This window comes from Mytilus galloprovincialis, chromosome 1 (assembly GCF_965363235.1).
Source record: "Mytilus galloprovincialis chromosome 1, xbMytGall1.hap1.1, whole genome shotgun sequence".
Lineage (NCBI taxonomy): Eukaryota > Metazoa > Mollusca > Bivalvia > Mytilida > Mytilidae > Mytilus > Mytilus galloprovincialis.
Genome location: NC_134838.1, coordinates 124,527,470 through 124,551,453, shown reverse-complemented (window position 1 = coordinate 124,551,453; position 23,984 = coordinate 124,527,470). Strand labels below are relative to the sequence as shown.

General features: G+C 33.3%; 1 protein-coding gene across 2 annotated transcripts in view; it reads right to left on the bottom strand.

Moving 5' to 3' along the window:
• The window catches only part of LOC143057396 (3',5'-cyclic-AMP phosphodiesterase 4C-like), a 307,472-nt gene that overhangs the window by 252,024 nt on the left and 31,464 nt on the right, over positions 1 to 23,984 (bottom strand). For both annotated transcript variants that reach the window (XM_076230709.1, XM_076230750.1), the window contains exons 2-4: positions 16,641 to 16,687; positions 2,730 to 2,760; positions 614 to 867 (exon numbers count right to left, since the gene is read on the bottom strand). In XM_076230709.1, coding sequence (XP_076086824.1) covers positions 614 to 834 — 221 coding nt within the window. In that variant the 5' untranslated portion in view covers positions 835 to 867; positions 2,730 to 2,760; positions 16,641 to 16,687. The remainder of the gene's footprint in view (positions 1 to 613; positions 868 to 2,729; positions 2,761 to 16,640; positions 16,688 to 23,984) is intronic.

Sequence of the window (23,984 nt, the reverse complement as noted above, 5' to 3'; positions counted from 1 at the left end):
GATGTAATTCCCAAACTAGAGTATCTCATTATTTTTCTCGTTTTTAGGGCTGAAATGTTTTGAACATTTAAAGCTTTTCAATCAAAAATTGGATTTCAAAAGCAAGATTCCAATATGCTTTCATGTAAAACTTAATCCCGATGGCAACCATATTGGTTAGTTGATTAAGTTACAATACTCAGAAAGTATCTCACAAGGAATCTCTCTCTTATAACTAGTTTCTTTAGATTCATGGTTTTTGAACAATTTTCCAATAGAATCCACTCCAGCCCCAATGTTAAACTTGACTGCAAGTCCAATACACAAAAATATTCTAGCTGGTTTGAAAAAAATAAGTAATCAATAAATACTATAGTTGAAAGTGTTCTCTTCATCTGGTGATAACTGATGGAACAACATTTGTCTATAAATTTCTAAAAGGGTCCAATGTAATACTAAGTCTTGTGTTGGTTTCAATAATGGTTGGCAGATAAGAACCAAAGTTACAGCTTGAAATAAAGTATACCACCCAAAACCTTTCAATATTTTACATTAAGAAGAGGGTATATCATATATGACCTCTAATCTGCAAGATCAATTCTAGTCTAATAACATTAAAAACTGTTCCACTTACTTCATGGAGGCTGAGGGCCATGTCAACCGTGATGTTCTGGAGAGAATCAGGTATCGATGAGGCATCTTGGACATTCCACTGCCCTGTACCCTCAACTGGTCTTTTTTCCCTGGACCTAAATGACTGTGAGCCCATAGGTGACCAGAATCGAGGTCTATGGTCTGCTGACGACATGGCAGGGTACGCTGGATATCTTCACTTTTGGCTAAACGATTCAGCATTACTACATTGTATGTGTATTCTCATATATATCTCTGATAAACCAGTAAATAACAAAAATATATTAATTCATATCTCACTTGTTAAATAGAAGCATAATAAATGTAATTGAATATGGTAATTTGGTGTTTTAGGTGCATTTGAATTACATCCAATCAAAAAAATCACTAGAATGGTTGATCTTTTTATAGCCATCTGAGGTAGCCATCTAGTAATTATTTCCTCTCTATGGAACAAAATTCACACAATTTTGCAGGAATTATTAACAAAAACACTGTTTATCCATTTTCACATAATAAAGCAGATGGAATGTTTACATGAACAAATATAACATGTCATTATCTGTATAACCTTTTTTCTTAACACTGTAATACATGTAAACCCTTATCACTAACATTCTTCATAAAATACATGATTTTTTTTTACAAACTTCACCTCAATAATGTCACTTTTATACATGGTGTCTTTTTTCAGCGCATGATGTGTTTAGATGATGAAAACAGATTGTCAGTATTACATAATTTTCATACTGATGAAATACAAATACTTTTTTTTCAAAATTCTTAAATACTGTTTATTAAAAGACAAGCAACAGTTTATAAAGTACTACATAATAAGAAACTAAACACTGAGAAACATCACCAAGAACCAGGGGTTATCTTATGTGCTCGGCACAGGTTGATCTTGCTCCATATTTGGCATCGGTCATGTTGTTCATGGTAAGTACATATTTGGTGATGTCACAATGAAGAATAAGAGGCTATTTGTCACCTTTGTACATGTGTTATAACTCTAAGTGTGATACAATCCAAAAGCTAATTTAAAAACATAAATATATTTCTAGAACAGTGACTTTGACCTTTAACCTGTTAACACCAATATCAATAGGCTTCTTTCCTCATCTTCTATCTTTGATCTTTATAAAGTTCATTTCAATCAATCAAAGGGAATTCCAGCTAATTTGATCCAAGTAATGAAGATTTTTTCCCATTCCCTATATCTTACTTCTGTATAAGATTCATTAATTCAAACAAGGCAAACTAAAATGACCATCTAGAGATCCATCCCCCCCCCCAAATAAATTTTTTTTTTAGACCTGTAATAATGACCTTGACTGTCAACATATTGATATCATAACAAATAAGATAATTTGCCTTCCCTACATCCCTTCATCCTCCATCTGTTCACCTATTCCAGTCAAGTAAGAAACATTCTATTTACATTTTTTTTTAATCTATTTTTTAAAAACAATGACCTTGCCTTTGACCTTCTGACTTCAACATAAATACGATGTTTACTCATCCTTCAATCATCCCTATATTTCAGTTACATTCCAATCAAGCAAGGGATACTCAATGAGTCATTCTGAAAACTCTAGTTTGAGACACCTAAACAGAAGGATGGATGAAGAGATTACGCAATAAATATCCCAAGGAAATTTTTCATGGAGCACAATAGGATAGGAGTGTCAGAACAAGAAAACTTACAGCTTATATTAATACTAGGAGCACTTTTATCATTCACTTGCAGACTAAGAACAAATTACAACCCAAATACACAAGTGTGCCTGTCTAGAGTCATGAATTTTATCAGTGGTTGTATAGCTGTCTATTTGTAATTTGTACCATCACACTTGTTTGCATGCCTTGAGAATTCTATCAGTGAAGACTTTTGAATTATCTCTACATATTTATTCTGCAGAACAGTGTTGCAGTTCCATTGATGTTTACACCAGTTCTTTTATGCATATAAACGGTATATTTAAATATAACAACCCCATTAACAGGGACATTCTGGCGCCAATATTTATATCTTGTATTGTTGTATCACTCCAATGGATATGAATGCAGTGTTAGTATGCTATAGTTTTAAAAAATTAGGTTTGATAAAAACTCACACTTTAATCCTTCACCTCAAATCTCTAAGATCTGGAAAAAAATAGAAATACATATTTTTTTTAATTTCAAATGTGCAAAAATCTTGTCATCAGACGGATAACAAAAAGGAATACAGCATTATTATAAATAAGAAGGCTAAAATTGTTCACCTCTGATTTGATTAATTAACTGATAATTATATATAACTACTAATGCATGATCATTAAATAGCAGAACCAAGAACCCAACATATGTGTCCAATGATTATGTTGCCAATATAGAATGAAACATTGTTGAATGCATTAAACCAGAAGTAAGTATAATGACACTGCGACAGACAAGTAGACCACAGTATTCAATAAGTTGTCCAAAAAAAAAAGGCTTAAAATAGTCTGACAGTCTTATTGTAAAATTTGGAATATCAGGGGCTTTAAAATAGCTCACCATACATTATGACAATGCCATGACAACAAATAATGTTATGAAACAATGAGACAAAAACCCAACGACATAACAAAATAAAAGATATCAAGAGGTCAAAATGTGGTCTGAAGACTATCTCAAGTTCTAAATAACCTTGAGAAAAATAAATGTTATGGACTTCTATTCAACCTTATACCTCTCCTCTCTGTCTCAAGTTAAAAATCTTTTTATCATTGCTGTAGCCCCTAATTCTAATTTCCTAGGCAACAAACCAAACTAACGGGTCCTTAGGCTAAACACTGGCATTTCCTACATATTTTGTATATTTTTTATTTCCAGGACATTTATAAAATACTGAATTCTAATTTAGCATGCAAAGTAATGGGTAAAATAAAAACAAAATAACAGATTATATATCAAAGGTATAGAATTTTATTGCTATTGTTCATCATGAGCATAGCTTGCAGGTCTTTTACAATAAAGGAAACTTTTCTAAAAGATCTCTTGATGATAATAATATGAAAAATTTGATGAAAAACCATTTAGATATATATAGTGGCATACTTATAAGTAACCAATAAAACCATTCAATGATATCATTCAATGAAAACAGGTTAGCATTAAATGTTTTCATACAACGCCATAATAACTGACTATGAGGTTTTCCATCACTCATGATCATATGGTGGCTAAAAATGTAATATCTACATGTAGGTGACTAGTTTACCCAATATCTTCATTTTCTTTAATTTTTGGATTTTAATGTCTCCAACTGAAAGTCCGTTGACTCTCAAATCAAAAGTATAATTCCAAACAATCTGATGTTCTTGTTATATAATAAAATTGATGAATTATCTTTAGTATTGCTTGACTTGTCAATATTCATTTGCTTCAGATGATATTTATGCATAGTATTATATCCTTCAATACTTTTCACTACTGCTGATAAAGATTTTAAATTAAAATTTAATGTTTACTTAGCTTTTATCAAAAAGATTTCTATAATAAATCGAACAACATGTATACCCTAAAACCATTCATTTGATGTAATATAAAACTTATATTCATCATACATTTACAATCATCTTTTCATTTCCTACTTTGTTTACATTGTGATGCCTCAGATCTGCATACCTATTAGTTCTTATTACCGGATCCAACATTGACTTAGAATAATTGATTAAAGATTGCATAACAACAAACAACAAATATGACATGTATATACTGGAGGAGGTAAACAGAAATGAATGAAACTTTCTTGGTACATGTAGTAGACTCTGTTAAAATATGTCATGTTAACAGTCAATATGAAGTCAAGTCAACTAACCCTTGTCTCTTATGTTACCACTTAAAACTGATCGCTGCATTGATAAGACGCAAATGCCAATGTCATTTACAATGACCTTGACTCTGACCTACTAACCTCAAATACCTAGATATCTTTCTGCCTTTTTTGAGTCGTTAGGTTGTTGTCTCTATGGCATTTTCCCAAGCCTCTTTTTCTCCATTTTGTAGCTTACATCACTAAACCACATGTATACTATTGCAATTGATTTTAAGGGAAAGTTACATAACAAGAGTGCACACGCTGAAATGTCTCGCCTTCTATACTAATCATTGATATTATATTGATAGTCCTAAGTATAAAGCTAAGCTTTATTACAACTGTCACATAAACTTAACATTAACCAAGATAACTAAACAAAGACCAATGAACCTTGAAAAAGAGGTCCAGGTCAGATGAACCATGCCAGGCAGACATGTACAGCTAACAATGCTTCTATACAACATATATAGTTGACACATTACTTATAGTTTAAGAAAAATAGACCAAAACACAAAAAATTAACACTGTGCAATGAACAGTGAAAATGAGGTCACGGTTAAAAAAAAACTGCTCGACTGACATAAAGATCATAAAATATTTCCATACACCAAATATAGTTGACCTATGGCATATAGCATTAGATAAAAAGACCAAAACTCAAAAACTTAACTTTGACCACTGAACCATGAAAATGAGGTCAAGGTCACATGACATCTGCCCGCTAGACATGTATACTTAACAATCATTCCATACAACAAATATAGTAGACCTATTGCATATGGTATGAGAAAAACAGACCAAAACACAAAAATTTAACTATAACCACTGAACCATGAAAATGAGGTCAAGGTCAGATGACACCTGCCAGTTGGACATGTACACCTTACAGTCCTTCCATACACCGAATATACTAGCCCTATTGCTTATAGTATCTGAGATATGGACTTGACCACCAAAACTTAACCTTGTTCACTGATCCATGAAATGAGGTCGAGGTCAAGTGAAAACTGTCTGACAGACACGAGGACCTTGCAAGGTACGCACATATCAAATATAGTTATCCTATTACTTATAATAAGAGAGAATTCAACATTACAAAAAATTTGAACTTTTTTTTCAAGTGGTTTCTGAACCATGAAAATGAGGTCCAGGACATTGGACATGTGACTGACGGAAACTTCGTAACATGAAGCATCTATATACAAAGTATGAAGCATCCAGGTCTTCCACCTTTTAAAATATAAAGCTTTTAAGAAGTGAGCTAACGCCGCCGCCGGATCACTATCCCTATGTCGAGCTTTCTGCAACAAAAGTTGCAGGCTCGACAAAAATAAACTTAAAAGTAATTTAATAAACTGGTAATCATGAATTATGTTTTGTCAGTAAACATACCTAAAGGTTAGCTTTGTTTCTTAAATCGTTGTTTGAAACTTTTATAATCATGCTCAGTGCTGAAGGCCGTACTTTGATCTATAATTGTTTACTTTTTATGCATTGTGACTTGGATGAAGAAATGACCCATTGACATTCATACCACATCTTTTCATTTATATTATATTGTTATAAAAAAATAATAAAGCAACTGGAGGCTCCCAGACGCCAGAAAAGCTTGTTTTGATTATTTTGATTGAAAAGAGTATAGGTACCAAATCAAGCAAAATATGACCATGTCCAAATTATTCAAATTTACAGTAAGTCAATGCTAATACAACTGTGTACCAAACATCACTAACTCATAATAAGAGGTTTCCCTTAAACTAACCTAATTATTAACTTGAAAGATCAAGCTTTAGTCTCCACCTTCAAAACTTCATTATGGCCAAACTAAAATCAAATCAGTACTAAACACCAGAAGAACTAACAAATAGAAACAAGATACTTACCGATATTAAAATGTACATAAAAGCAGTTTCAATTAAAAAATAAACTATGTTTTCCCAAAACTAGAGGCTCTAAAGAGCCTGTGTCGCTCACCTTGGTCTATGTGAATATTAAACAATGGACACAGATGGATTCATGACAAAATTGTGTTTTGGTGATGGTGATGTGTTTGTAGATCTTACTTTACTTGCTGCTTACAATTATCTCTATCTATAACAGTACTTTCTGTGGAAAATGTTATTGAAAATCTTCAAATTTTAAGAAAATTGTTAAAAATTGACTATGAAGGGCAATAACTCCTTAGGGGGTCAATTGACTATTTTGGTCATAGTGACTTATTTTTAGTTCTTACTTTGCTGTACATTATTGCTGTTTACAGTTTATCTCTATCTATAATAATATTCAAGATAATAACAAAACTAGAGGCTCTAAAGAGCCTGTGTCGCTCACCTTGGTATATGTGAATATTAAACAAAGGAAGCAGATGGATTCATGACAAAATTGTGTTTAGGTGATGGTGATGTGTTTGTACATCTTACTTTAATGAACATTCTTGCTCCTTACAATTATCTCTATCTATAATGATCTTGGCCCAGTAGTTTCAGTGGAAAATGTTAGTAAAAATTTACAAATTTTATGAAAATTGTTAAAAATTGACTATAAAGGACAATAACTCCTTAGGGGGTCAACTGACCATTTTTGTCATGTTTGACTTATCTTTAGGTCTTACTTTGCTGTACATTATTGCTGTTTACAGTTTATCTCTATCTATAATAATATTCAAGATAATAACAAAAAACGTCAAAATTTTCTTAAAATTACCAATTATGGGGCAGCAACCCAACAACCGGTTGTCGGATCCATCTGAAAATTTCAGGGCAGATAGATCTTGACATGATAAACAATTTCACTCCGTCAGATTTGCTCTAAATGCTTTGATTTTTGAGTTATAAGCCAAAAACTGCATTTTACCCCTATGTCCTATATTTAGCCATGGCAGCCATCTTGGTTGGATGGCCGGGTCACCGGACACATTTTTTAAACTACATACCCCAAAGATGATTGTGGCCAAGTTTGGATTAATTTAGCCCAGTAGTTTCAGAGGAGAAGATTTTTGTAAAAGATCACTAAGATTTACGAAAAATGGTTAAAAATTGACTATAAAGGGCAATAACTCCTTAAGGGGTCAACTGACCATTTCGGTCATGTTGACTTATTTGTAACTCTAACTTTGCTGAACATTATTGCTGTTTACAGTTTATCTCTATCTATAATAATATTCAAGATAATAACCAAAAACAGCAAAATTTCCATAAAATTACCAATTCAGGGGCAGCAACCCATCAACGGGTTGTCCGATTCATCTGAAAATTTCTGGGCAGATAGATCTTGACCTGATAAACAATTTTACCCCATGTCAGATTTGCTCTAAATGCTTTAATTTTTGAGTTATAAGCCAAAAACTGCATTTTACCCCTATGTCCTATATTTAGCCGTGGCAGCCATCTTGGTTGGATGGCCGGGTCACCGGACACATTTTTTGAACTACATACCCCAAATATGATTGTGGCCAAGTTTGGATTAATTTAGCCCAGTAGTTTCAGAGGAGAAGATTTTTGTAAAAGATTACTAAGATTTACGAAAAATGGTTAAAAATTGACTATAAAGGGCAATAACTCCTTAAGGGGTCAATTGACCATTTCGGTCATGTTGACTTATTTGTAAATCTTACTTTGCTGAACATTATTGCTGTTTACAGTTTATCTCTATCTATAATAATATTCAAGATAATAACCAAAAACAGCAAAATTTCCATAAAATTACCAATTCAGGGGCAGCAACCCATCAACGGGTTGTCCGATTCATCTGAAAATTTCTGGGCAGATAGATCTTGACATGATAAACAATTTCACTCCGTCAGATTTGCTCTAAATGCTTTGATTTTTGAGTTATAAGCCAAAAACTGCATTTTACCCCTATGTCCTATATTTAGCCATGGCAGCCATCTTGGTTGGATGGCCGGGTCACCGGACACATTTTTTAAACTACATACCCCAAAGATGATTGTGGCCAAGTTTGGATTAATTTAGCCCAGTAGTTTCAGAGGAGAAGATTTTTGTAAAAGATCACTAAGATTTACGAAAAATGGTTAAAAATTGACTATAAAGGGCAATAACTCCTTAAGGGGTCAACTGACCATTTCGGTCATGTTGACTTATTTGTAACTCTAACTTTGCTGAACATTATTGCTGTTTACAGTTTATCTCTATCTATAATAATATTCAAGATAATAACCAAAAACAGCAAAATTTCCATAAAATTACCAATTCAGGGGCAGCAACCCATCAACGGGTTGTCCGATTCATCTGAAAATTTCTGGGCAGATAGATCTTGACCTGATAAACAATTTTACCCCATGTCAGATTTGCTCTAAATGCTTTAATTTTTGAGTTATAAGCCAAAAACTGCATTTTACCCCTATGTCCTATATTTAGCCGTGGCAGCCATCTTGGTTGGATGGCCGGGTCACCGGACACATTTTTTGAACTACATACCCCAAATATGATTGTGGCCAAGTTTGGATTAATTTAGCCCAGTAGTTTCAGAGGAGAAGATTTTTGTAAAAGATTACTAAGATTTACGAAAAATGGTTAAAAATTGACTATAAAGGGCAATAACTCCTTAAGGGGTCAATTGACCATTTCGGTCATGTTGACTTATTTGTAAATCTTACTTTGCTGAACATTATTGCTGTTTACAGTTTATCTCTATCTATAATAATATTCAAGATAATAACCAAAAACAGCAAAATTTCCATAAAATTACCAATTCAGGGGCAGCAACCCATCAACGGGTTGTCCGATTCATCTGAAAATTTCTGGGCAGATAGATCTTGACATGATAAACAATTTCACTCCGTCAGATTTGCTCTAAATGCTTTGATTTTTGAGTTATAAGCCAAAAACTGCATTTTACCCCTATGTCCTATATTTAGCCATGGCAGCCATCTTGGTTGGATGGCCGGGTCACCGGACACATTTTTTAAACTACATACCCCAAAGATGATTGTGGCCAAGTTTGGATTAATTTAGCCCAGTAGTTTCAGAGGAGAAGATTTTTGTAAAAGATCACTAAGATTTACGAAAAATGGTTAAAAATTGACTATAAAGGGCAATAACTCCTTAAGGGGTCAACTGACCATTTCGGTCATGTTGACTTATTTGTAACTCTAACTTTGCTGAACATTATTGCTGTTTACAGTTTATCTCTATCTATAATAATATTCAAGATAATAACCAAAAACAGCAAAATTTCCATAAAATTACCAATTCAGGGGCAGCAACCCATCAACGGGTTGTCCGATTCATCTGAAAATTTCTGGGCAGATAGATCTTGACCTGATAAACAATTTTACCCCATGTCAGATTTGCTCTAAATGCTTTAATTTTTGAGTTATAAGCCAAAAACTGCATTTTACCCCTATGTCCTATATTTAGCCGTGGCAGCCATCTTGGTTGGATGGCCGGGTCACCGGACACATTTTTTGAACTACATACCCCAAATATGATTGTGGCCAAGTTTGGATTAATTTAGCCCAGTAGTTTCAGAGGAGAAGATTTTTGTAAAAGATTACTAAGATTTACGAAAAATGGTTAAAAATTGACTATAAAGGGCAATAACTCCTTAAGGGGTCAATTGACCATTTCGGTCATGTTGACTTATTTGTAAATCTTACTTTGCTGAACATTATTGCTGTTTACAGTTTATCTCTATCTATAATAATATTCAAGATAATAACCAAAAACAGCAAAATTTCCATAAAATTACCAATTCAGGGGCAGCAACCCATCAACGGGTTGTCCGATTCATCTGAAAATTTCTGGGCAGATAGATCTTGACCTGATAAACAATTTTACCCCATGTCAGATTTGCTCTAAATGCTTTGGTTTTTGAGTTATAAGCCAAAAACTGCATTTTACCCCTATGTTCTATTTTTAGCCATGGCGGCCATCTTGGTTGGTTGGCGGGGTCACCGGACACATTTTTTAAACTAGATACCCCAATGATGATTGTGGCCAAGTTTGATTAAATTTGGCTTAGTAGTTTCAGAGGAGAAGATTTTTGTAAAAGTTAACGACGACGGACGCAGGACGCCGGACGCCGGACGCAAAGTGATGGGAAAAGCTCACTTGGCCCTTCGGGCCAGGTGAGCTAAAAACAGCAAAATTTCCTCAAAATTACCAATTCAGGGGCAGCAACCTAACAACCGATTATCCGATTCATCTGAAAATTCCAGGGCAGATAGATCCTGACCTGATCAACAATTTTACTTCCTGTCAGATTTGCTCTTAATGCTTTGGTTTTTGAGTTATAAGCCAAAAACTGCATTTTACCCCCATGTTCTATTTTTTGCCATGGGGGCCATCTTGGTTTGTTGGCCGAGATACCGGACACATTTTTTTAACTAGATACCCCAATGATGATTATGGCTAAGTTTGGTTAAATTTGGCCCAGTATTTTCAGAGGAGAAGATTTTTCTAAAAGATTACTAAGATTTACGAAAAATGGTTAAAAATTGACTATAAAGGGCAATAACTCCTAAAGTGGTCAACTGACCATTTTGGTCATGTTGACTTATTTGTAGATCTTACTTTGCTGAACATTATTGCTGTTTACAGTTTATCTCTATCTATAATAATATTCAAGATAATAACCAAAAACAGCAAAATTTCCTTAAAACAAGAGTGCACACGCTGAAATGTCTCGCCTTCTATACTAATCATTGATATTATGTTGATAGTCCTAAGTAAAAAGCTAAGCTTTATAACAACTGTACCATAAACTTAACATTAACCAAGATACCTATACAAAGACCAATGAACCTTGAAAATGAGGTCCAGGTCAGATGAACCATGCCAGGCAGACATGTACAGCTAACAATGCTTCTATACAACATATATAGTTGACCTATTACTTATAGTTTAAGAAAAATAGACCAAAACACAAAAACTTAACACTGTGCAATGAACCGTGAAAATGAGGTCACGATCAAATAAAACCTGCGCAACTGACATAAAGATCATTAAATATTTCCATACACCAAATATAGTTGACCTATGGCATATAGTATTAGATAAAAAGACCAAAACTCAAAAACTTAACTTTGACCACTGAACCATGAAAATGAGGTCAAGGTCACATGAGATCTGCCCGCTAGACATGTACACCTTACAATCATTCCATACAACAAATATAGTAGACCTATTGCATATAGTATGAGAACAACAGACCAAAACACAAAAACTTAACTATAACCACTGAACCATGAAAATGAGGTCAAGGTCAGATGACACCTGCCAGTTGGACATGTACACCTTACAGTCCTTCCATACACCGAATATACTAGCCCTATTGCTTATAGTATCTGAGATATGGACTTGACCACCAAAACTTAACCTTGTTCACTGATCCATGAAATGAGGTCGAGGTCAAGTGAAAACTGTCTGACAGACATTAGGACCTTGCAAGGTACGCACATATCAAATATAGTTATCCTATTACTTATAATAAGAGAGAATTCAACATTACAAAAAATTTTAACTTTTTTTTCAAGTGGTCACTGAACCATGAAAATGAGGTCAAGGACATTGGACATGTGACTGACGGAAACTTCGTAACATGAGGCATTTATATACAAAGTATGAAGCATCCAGGTCTTCCACCTTCTAAAATATAAAGCTTTTAAGAAGTAAGCTAACGCCGCCGCCGTAGCCGCCGCCGCCGGATCACTATCCCTATGTCGAGCTTTCTGCAACAAAAGTTGCAGGCTCGACAATTACCATTTCAGGGGCAGCAACCCAACAACAGAATGTCCAATTCATCTGAAAATTTCAGGGCAGATAGATGTTGACCTGATGAACAATTTTACCTCATGTCAGATTTGCTCTAAATGCTTTGGTTTTTGAGTTATAAGCCAAAAACTGCATTTTACCCCTATGTTCTATTTTTAGCCATGGCGGCCATCTTGGTTGGTTGGGCGGGGCACCGGACACATTTTTTAAACTAGATACCCCAATGATGATTATGGCCAAGTTTGGTTAAATTTGGCCATGTAGTTTCAGAGGAGAAGATTTTTCTAAAAGATTACTAAGATTTACGAAAAATGGTTAAAAATTGACTATAAAGGGCAATAACTTCTAAAGTGGTCAACTGACCATTTTGGTCATGTTGACTTATTTCTAGATCTTACTTTGCTGAACATTATTGCTGTTTACAGTTTATCTCAATCTATAATATTATACAATATAAAAACCAAAAACAGCAAAATTTCCTTAAAATTACCATTTCAGGGGCAGCAACCCAACAACGAAATGTCTGATTCATCTGAAAATTTCAGGGCAGATAGATCTTGACCTGATGAACAATATTACCCCAGTCAGATTTGCTCTAAATGCTTTGGTTTTTGAGTTATAAGCCAAAAACTGCATTTTACCCCTATGTTCTATTTTTAGCCATGGCGGCCATCTTGGTTGGTTGGGCGGGGCACCGGACACATTTTTTAAACTAGATACCCCAATGATGATTATGGCCAAGTTTGGTTAAATTTGGCCCAGTAGTTTCAGAGGAGAAGATTTTTGTAAAAGATAACGCAGGACGAGGACGACGACGGACGACGACGACGGACGCTGGACGCCAAGTGATGAGAAAAGCTCACTTGGCCTTTCGGCCAGGTGAGCTAATAAAATGAGTGTTAGCTTGCTGAATAGAAGTGATAATTTCCCTGATCTACAACAATGCTGTTACTATGTCACATGTGCAACAGTGATGTAAATAGTTTATTAAATAAATTAGGGACTGTTATTGGCACTGACTAATAGCTATCATGAATGTTTTTTTTTAATTAAGTTTCCATATAATGTACCATAGAGATAAACTGTTGTCAGGAGAGATATGTCTTGCCTGTATGTAATTTCTATAGCAAAATGCAGATGTTGAAATTGTAAAATGTTGACACAGAAATATATGTTACCTATTATGTTATTTTTATAGTATAATGCAGTGAACTAAAAGTTTTTAATTTATAGATACACTCATACTCATTAATGCTAATTGGCATTTACTAAAATTAAATGCCTCCATATTCATTACTGGTAACCATATTTGGATGCATCCATAATCATTAACCATATTTGGATACATCCATACTCATTAACCATATTTGGATACATCCATAATCATTAACCATATTTGGATGCATCCCTAATCATTAACCATATTTGGATACATCCATTCTCATTGACCATATTTGGATACATCTATAATCATTAACCATATCTGGATGCATCCATACTCATTAACCATATTTGGATACATCCATACTCATTAACCATATTTGGATGCATCTATACTCATTAACCATATTTGGATGCATCCATAATCATTAACCATATTTGGATACATCCATAATCATTAACCATATTTGGATACATCCATACTCATTAACCATATTTGGATGCATCTATACTCATTAACCATATTTGGATGCATCCATAATCATTAACCATATTTGGATACATCCATAATCATTAACCATATTTGGATACATCCATACTCATTAACCATATTTGGATGCATCCATAATCATTAACCATATTTAGATACATCCATAATCATTGACCATATTTGGATACATCCATAATCATTAACCATATTTGGATACATCCATACTCATTAAACCATATTTAAATGCTTCCATAATTATTAACCAAAATAAGATGCAAGATCCAAACTTAATATCCAAAGTAGATACCTCAATACTTGGTACCAAATTGACTACAACTGGTACTGTTTTAACCAAATGTTAAAGTATCAATTAAAATAAGCCTCAATACTCTGCACCAAAATCTTTTTTAACTACTAGTCTGATTACATCTGTTCAGACATTTTTCTTGGGTGTCTAAACAAAGTTTTTCAAATACTTAATAATTGAAATAAATTTAACTAGTCTTGGGCATCTGACTTGTGGTTAACAGTGCAGACTGCATACTCATTAACTAAAATAAGACATATCCTCCATACTCATTTACACGAGATGCCTCCATACCCATTTACCAAAATAAAAGAAATCCATACTCATTAACCAAAATAAGATACTGCCATACTCATTTACCAAAATTCGATACCTCAATACTAATTAACCAAATAAGATACTGCCATACTCATTTCCATCCCCCCCCCAAAAAAAAAGAACACCTTATTCATTAACCAAAATAAGCACCTCCATACTCATTAACTGAAGTAAGACACCTATGTACTCTTGTACTCATTAACCAAAAACAGATACTTCCATACTCATTGACCAAATAAAGATACTTTTATACTCATTAACCAAAATAAGAAACCTCTGTACTCATTAACCAAAATCAGATACTTCCATACTCATTGACCAAATAAAGATACTTCTATACTCATTAACCAAAATAAGACACCTCTGTACACATTAAAAAAAATCAGAGATACTTCCTTACTCATTAACCAAAATAAGATACTGCTTTACAAATTAACCAAAACAGGACACCTCCTTACTCATTGACCAAAATAAAACACCTCTATTCTCATTAACCAAAATTAGGCTACTCCATTGACCAAATTAAGATATTTCCATACCAATAAACCAAAATCAGATACTTCCATACTCAATCATGGAAATTAGATACCTCTGACTCCGTACTCATTACCCAAAATCAGATACTTCCGTACTCATTGACCAAATTAAGATATTTCCATACTCATTAACCAAAATTAGATACCTCCATACCTAATCATCAAAATTAGATACCTCTGTACTCATTAACCAAATTCAGATACTTACGTACTCATTGACCAAAATAAAACACCTCTATTCTCATTAACCAAAATTAGGCTACTCCTTTCTCATTAATCATATTTGATACCTTCATACTCATAAACCAAAATTAGATACTTCCATACTCAATCATGGAAATTAGATACCTCTGACTCCATACTCATTATCCAAAATCAGATACTTCTGTACTCATCAACCAAATTCAGATACTTCCATACTCATTGACCGAAATCAGATACCTCCATAATTATTTACCCATAATCAAATTAGATATTTCCATACTTATTATCCAAAGAAAAATTGAAAATGATGTAATGGAATGCTTATATCAATTTCATATACTGTGGATTCATTATTATTCGTTAGATAACAATTATCGTAGATTTTATTGGTAAACATTGTTAATCTTAACCACAAATCTATATGTATAATGAGGAAATAAAAAAACATTTTCTAAGATCTTGTATACTTTGGCAAATCCAAGAAATCAAATATCCAGGAAAATATAAGTTTTCCTGAATCCATCAAAATTGGTTTACACAAAAATAAATGAATTGACATTATTAAGAAAGGACAAGGTACGATAAGGCCCCATTTTTGGCCCCCCTAAATTTTGCTTTGGAAAGCTACTTATGTTAAAATATTACCTTAGGTTTGAAGTTTATTGGATGATCTTCAAAACTATTAATTTCAGAAAATGGGTGAGGTTAGGTTGGTAAAAATGCATCAAAAATGCCAAAAGAAGGAAAATTAACGATTTTTGGCCATTGTCTTTTAAAATTTAATAGCGTGCGCCTACTTGACCCGGAAAAAATTAGGGATATTTAGACAGCAAAAACAGTTCTCTTGACATTGGAATAAAAAAAAATCCTTGGTCACTTTGGAGCAGGCACTAAAAAAATAACAATTTGTTGTAAAATCACCTGCATGCAAAATGAATAATAATTACAATATTTGAATAATAACAGAAAGTTAACCCCTCTCACCTCTCCCAGTTGCGAAAATTAGAAGTTTTGAAGTTCATCCAAACAAACTTCAAACATCAGGGAATCTTTTAACATAATAAGTAGCTTTCCAAAACAGAATTTGAAAAATGAGAAAATAGGGGGGCCAAAAACAGGCCTTATCATACCTTGTCCTTTGTGGTCGGTTTCAGTGTTAAAATATACAATTCTAGAAATAGTGATCTAGCATTTTTCTCATTTGTAACAAATTTGGTATACCGGTATACATCATGAGATTCAATATTTTAACAGTTCTTATAGTAGGAATATCGAAATTCAAGTACATTTTCTACAGAAGAAATCGCATCAGGGATCAACAAATTGCATAACTCCTACACGTTTTGTACTGACAAATTCTGAAATATCTATAAAGAAAAGACTAAGTAGTAATAATTCATCAATGATCATTCTAATTATAAAATTCACTTACAGTTACTGTAGGTGGAATCACCTCAATTGATCATTTCAAATCTCCCACTGAAAAACATATAAAACATGTTTATAACAAGATTGATTTTAATTTCATCCGATTTAAATGTCTAAGTTTCCTTACCTGTTTTGTACCTGTATTTAGTCAATAAGACATTGCAGACATCAGGTAAAATCTCTAATTATAGTATTAGTATTTGATTAACTAAGGAACCATCTATATATTTATATGTAAATGACATTTTATCTCTTATATAGGAAAACATTTTCCAACTTAAGGCTGCATATACACATCTGACAGAGTGACACTTGTAAGCTTTCAACACTATCGTAGCTAGCACTACCACAACAGTATATTCTTGTGATGGCTCACAATTTATCAGTAATAAATATAATTCTTACTTTTACTCTGAATCTTGGATGGAGATTTTTTATTTTAAAGCTAAAAGCTATCATCTTTTACACACTGTTTAGTTATGCTTCCTCCCCCAACACAATTATGTAAGTGTCAAACAACTAGAAATATCAAAAAGACTATATTCATATGAACTTCTGTGGTTAGTTGTCTCATGGGCAATCATACTGCATTCATATCTCAATATCATTTAACATCATCACAATTTAAGTTTACAGATTTCAGAACATCTATAAATAAATAAATGAACAATTTTGTCCTAAGAAAAGGATATATACACTGATGCATCTGTTCCTCTGAACAATTACTAATTCTAATGTAAATAATTAGTAAAATGTAGTATTAACCTACTAATCTAGTCAATGTTGTAAAAATGGTAATGTGACCTATATGTCATGGATTAAAGATTATAGTTCTAGAACTTGATTACAGTTCGATTGATTGATTGATTGTCGGAGGAAGTTTAAACACCACTTTTGGTCTATTTCTTGGCAGCTAGTTTATACTGTTGGAGGAAGTTTAAACACCACTTTTGGTCTATTTCTTGGCAGCTAGTTTTTACTGTTGGAGGAAGCTGGAGTGTCAGGAGAAAACCCTCGATAGGAAAATTGACAACTCTAGCCAATAAATATGGGAGTAAAGTGCACCTACACGAGCGGGGTTCCAACTCACAACATAAGTGTTGACTGGCTTGTGATTACAGTAGTAACCGGCCACCTAGACCTCTCAGTTCATATAATAAAGGTAGTATAATAGGTAGGTGATATGTGATATCAAACTGTATCTTCACCACAGATTACATCAATGACATAAACTGATCTAACATAAAGGTCATAGATATATCAAATAAAGGTCATAGATGATTTATATATCAAATAAAGTTAATAAATTGGTAATCCAGTAAATCTTTGATGTAAAGTTTAAGATTTAGGTTGTTTAATAAGAAGCAGTTTGATAATAAATAACCAGAATCTTCAACACAAGATGATGGTGGAATTTCCAGGTAAAAGTGAGTGGGAAGAAGTATTATACAACGGATTGATTTTCTGTCCATTGATGGGACTGCAGGGATATGATCACTATAATAAGAATGGTCATATCACCTCCTTAATTGATTATAATTGAATAATGTATTGTCATAAACCTTAATCTCCTCTGTCATTTATCCCCTTGATCCCTTTGTCTAACCTACCTGTCTTGTTAATTCGTTCTGGCTGTGAAATATTAACTACTTGATGTAAAACAAACAATTAATCTTACTTTATATATCAAAAAATCTTAACACTGATAAATGAACCGTAAAAATGAGGTTAAGGTCAGTTTAACCTTATCAGTGGAATATCCTCAGTTAAGTTTGATTTCAAAGGCCTAACAGTTCACCCATGACCAGATGCCTATGACATATAGATTGATTGTTGGTTGCTTAACGTCCAGATTGAGGCACTGATTCAAGTATGAAAATACTATATATAATAAATTTTGGGGTAAAAAAGCATGTTAATGTTTGGACTCACATCCATTCAAACGATAAAGACTGTCAGGAGGTAATAAGAATCTACAGATTTAATAAAAAAAAAAAAAAAAAAAAAAAAATACTTTCATATGCAGATTATCTTAACTGGACGTACATATAATCATAGAAACAATCAAAGAGCTAATAGCTCTGAGGTGGAAGTAGGTGAATAAATAAAGGTAACTTGAATTACCATAAAAGCAGACCCACTAACCCAGCATGTTTTGTTCCATTATCATTATGACGTTGTTTTTTTTCTGTTCAAACAAGAATGTGTCATAAGCACATGGCTTTCCCATCTGTACAATCATTTTCTATTTTCAGTGGACTGTGAAAATTAGGTAAAATCTTTAATTTGGCAGTAAAATTAGAACGATCATATCATAAGGAACACATGTGTACTAGTTTCAAGTTGATTGGATTTCGACTTCATCAAAAACTACCTCGACCATAAACTTTAACCTGAAGCAGGACGGACAGGCAGACCAGAAAACATAATGCCCATAAATCGGGAATAAAAATAGCAAGACTTGTTACATACCCGCCAACTTTTGAAAGTTCTCTTGGGGTTTTTTAGTGCGCGTCAACAATTTTAAAGGTAACAAATTTTACCGAAGTATTTTGCACGATCTGGATTGTCTAGAAAAAGTGTCATATTTGTACGATGAACTTACATGCCTGTTTGCATAGTTCTAGTTATTGAATCGGTAGAAAAGATGAACATGTAGCTAGCAGACCAGGGTTTATTTTCTTGTGTAAGAATATAAGATGCTTGTTGAAATTTCCAATTTTGAAATATGCACAAAGATGGACCTTTAACAGGTCTAACCCTCATTGGAAGAACATTGCAACCCACTGTAAAAAATGAGCACCTTTATATTGATATTATTTGATGAAACTTCTCCCCAAGAACTATGCATCTATCAAGTATTAAATGGTCAAATCATGTCAAAAGAATTTTGTGATGTTTCTAAACTTATATCTTTTTTTTTAATTTGACCCTCATTTAGAAAGTTGTTCCAAATATAATGAATTTTCCCACTTTTGAGTTAAAATCTTAAAAATTTTCTTCCTTTTTTTTTCAATAGTAAAATGACCCCTTGTTTTAGGGATACCACTCATAATGGGGGGGGGGTCCAACCTGTTTGTCGGTCTTTGTGATAAAGAATAGTACATTGTCCTTTAAATGATTTAATAAAATTGAATTCAAAAATAAAATATGTTACAAGTATTATGCCAATAAATTAGTGAAAAAAAATACTATTTATTATCTTTATGGTAGTATTTGGTAGTACTGCTCCATCATTGAATTTTGTCAATCAGCCATGCTTTTATCCTAAAAGCTGTATAAGAACGACTACAGATGAAAACAACACAAGTTCAAAATCTAGCATGTTAGAATAATCTTCAGAGAAAACGTTTTTGATTGGCTTAATAATTGATCATCATCACAGAATTTGATTATCTGAACACGATTGTCTTAACTTGGGAACAAAATAAGGAACAGATGATTTTCACTAAATCGTGTTTTAGAGTTTTTTTAACGATACCCTTAATATCAATATTTTTTAATAAATGCAAGGACGTATTATAAAACATCCTTGATTAGAGTAAAGAGAATGAACACAGGGAGAATGAACACAGGGCGAAAGTACTATACGGGCGAAAGAACTCAGGACGAACAGACCAAGGGCGAACATGTAAACAGGGCAAGTTGTCCCGATACCAAATTTACGCATGTGTACTACAAATATCTACAGTAAAAACATCCGGTTACAAGTAAACAAATAACGTTCATGTAGATGAGATGAAATCTAATATTTTACATAAACTAGAGGCTCTCAAGAGCCTGTGTCGCTCACCTGTTACTGTATTTACTGATGTCGGCCATCTTGGTTGGCAGGCAGGGTCATTAGACACTTTATTTAAAATAGATACCCTTGTAATGATTGTGGCCAAGTTAGGTTAAATTTGGCCCATAGTTTTAGAAAAGAAGATTTTTGTACAAGTTACAAAAATGACGAAAAGTTGTTCAATATTGACTATAAAGGACAATAACTCCTTAAGGAGTTCTCTGACAATTTTGGTCATGTTGACTTATTTGTAGATCTTACTTTGCTGAACATTATTGCTGTTTACAGTTTATCTCTATCTATAATAAAATTCAAGATAATAACCAAAAACTGCAAAATTTCCTTAAAATTACCAATTCAGGGGCCCCAACAACCAGTTGTCCGATCCATCTGAAAATTTCAGGGCAGATAGATCTTGACCTGATAAACAATTAAACTCTGTCAGATTTGCTCTAAATGCTTTGGTTTTTGAGTTATAAGTCAAAAACTGCATTTTACCCCTGTGTTCTATTTTTAGCCATGGCGGCCATCTTGGTTTGATGGCCAGGTCATCGGACAAATTTTTTAAACTAGATACCCCAAAGATGATTGTGGCCAAGTTTGGTTAAAGAAGATACAGAAAAAGAAAACTAAAGGCTATAATATGAGAATAATCAGAACCTAAAAAAGTAATGATACCTTTAGCCAAAGACAGGAGACATACTTATTTTTAGAGTTAAAATTTGTGATTATTCACAAAATAAGAGGAAAAATTCAGCGACAAGCTCAAATGTAATGGTATCAGCAACAATACTATCCTTTCAAAGATTACATATTCATAGGTCATGTAATGATTTCAACAAAATACTGTCAAGCCTAATTCACAGCTATAAAACTACCATTTCAACAACTATATCGTCACATTGAAATATCAAACAAAACATTTTCATCAATAACACTGTAAAGTCAAAAACAACAAATTCAAAGGCAAGCTATTACATGTAAAAATAAAACTCACATCAAGGATAAAAAAATAGGCAAGCAATTTAAACAATACTGTAAGAGCAAGGAAGAAAAATAAGAACATAATGAACGAAACTACTAACTTCAAAAGAGATTCATCAGGAAATGTTCCTTGCTCTTTAAGTTGTAATTAAGCTAGATTCTGTTTAAATGAAATGTTTTGGTGAAGTTATGTGCAAACTTTGTGTGTCAGTTAATCAAATAAAGTTCTACTTTAAAAATTCTAAAACCAAAGCTTGTTAATTATTTCTCTATATATAGAAAGTCCCTCTACATTGACTTTGCAATAAATATCAGAGAATCAACCTTTTAAATAATGACTTGGACAAGTTTCTATCGTGTTTGTATCCTTACTTTCATCCCACTTCCCAGGACACACAAAACACAATTAACCTTTGTAAATCCTTGTAAATTGATGGTTACAGCAAAAGATGACCAATGAAAGCAGAGAACATGTGCTTTAATATCCCATGGGGCAACTGTCTAACTAAATGTCTCAATAAAATGGGAACTTAAACAATTGTCCAATCAATCTCTGTAACACATGGCTCATTAAAAGATGTACATGTCACATCCTACTTGTTTAAATTAATTATTTCATTTCACCACAAGAAATGTCTTCTTTCACCTTTTTGTTTCAGCATTCCCTTATTATTTCTTTGTTTTCTGGCAAATAGTGCAGCACATTTGCAGCAAAATTATCAGTAAGTATAAAAAAAAATATGTGTGGTATGATTGCCAATGAGACAACTCTCCATAAGAGACCAAATGACACTAAACAACTATATGTCACCTTATGGCCTTCAACAATGAGCAAAGCCCATACCGCATTGGTAAACTGAATAATAGAATCTGACAAAATACTAAGATTCATGAAGATAGGAAAAACCTTGAAGAAGGAGTAACATTGTAATGATTAGTTCAAACTAGAGGCTCTAAAGAGCCTGTGTCGCTCACCTTGGTCTATGTGCATATTAAACAAAGGACACAAATGGATTCATGACAAAATTGTATTTTGGTGATGGTGATGTGTTTGAAGTTCTTACTTTACTGAACATTCTTGCTTCTTACAATTATATCTATAATGAACTTTGCCCATTAGTAACAGAGAAAAATATTTGGTAAAAATTGACATAAATTTACCAAATTAATGAAAATTGTTAAAAATTGACTATAAAGGGCAATAACTCCTTAAGGGGTCAATTGACCATTTAGGTCATGTGGACTTATTTGTAGATCTTACTTTGATGAACATTATCGCTGTTTACAGTTTATCTCTATCTATAATAGTATTCAAGATAATAACCAAAAACAGCAAAATTTCTTTAAAAATTACCAATTGGAGGGCAGCAACCCAACAACCGGTTGTCCAATTCATTTGAATATTTCAGGGCAGATATATATTGACTTGATTAACAATTTAACTCCTTGTCAGATTTCCTCTAAATGATTTGGGTTTCAGAGTTATAAGCAAAAAACTACTTGTTACCCCTGTTCTATTTTTAGCCGTGGTGGCCATCTTGGTTGGATGGCCAGGTCATCGGACACATTTTTCAAACAAGGTACCTCAAAGATGATTGTGGCCAAGTTTGAATTAATTTGGCCCAGTAGTTTCAGAGGAGAAGATTTTTGTAAAAGATAACTAAGATTTACGAAAAATGGTTAAAAATTGACTATAAAGGGCAATAACTCCTAAAGGGGTCAACTGACCATTTCGGTCATGTTGACTTATTTGTAAATCTTACTTTGATGAACATTATTGCTGTTTACAGTTTATCTCTATCTATAATAATATTCAAGATAATAACCAAAAACAGCAAAATTTCCTCAAAATTACCAATTCAGGGGCAGCAACCCAACAACAGGTTGACCGATTCATCTGAAAATTTCAGGGCAGATAGATCTTGACCTGATAAACATTTTTACTGCATGTCAGATTTCCTCTAAATGTTTTGGTTTTTGAGTTATAAGCCAAAAACTGCATTTTACCCCTATGTTCTATTTTTAGCTGTGGCGGCCATCTTGGTTGGTTGACCGGGTCACGCCACACATTTTTAAAACTAGATACCCCAAAGATGGTTGTGGCCAAGTTTGGATTAATTTGGCCCAGTAGTTTCAGAGGAGAAGATTTTTGTAAAAGATTACTTATATTTATGAAAAATGGTTAAAAATTGACTATAAAGGGCAATAACTCCTAAAGGGGTCAACTGACCATTTCGGTCATGTTGACTTATTTGTAAATCTAACTTTGCCGAACATTATTGCTGTTTACAATTTATCTCTATCTATAATAATATTCAAGATAATAACCAAAAACAGCAAAATTTCCTCAAAATGACCAATTCAAGGGCAGCAACCCAACAACGGGTTGACCGATTCATCTGAAAATTTCAGGGCAGATAGATCTTGACCTGATAAACATATTTACCCCACGTCAGATTTCCTCTAAATGCTTTGGTTTTTGAGTTATAAGCCAAAAACTGCATTTTACCCCTATGTTCTATTTTTAGCCGTGGCGGCCATCTTGGTTGGTTGACCGGGTCAAGCCACACATTTTTTTAA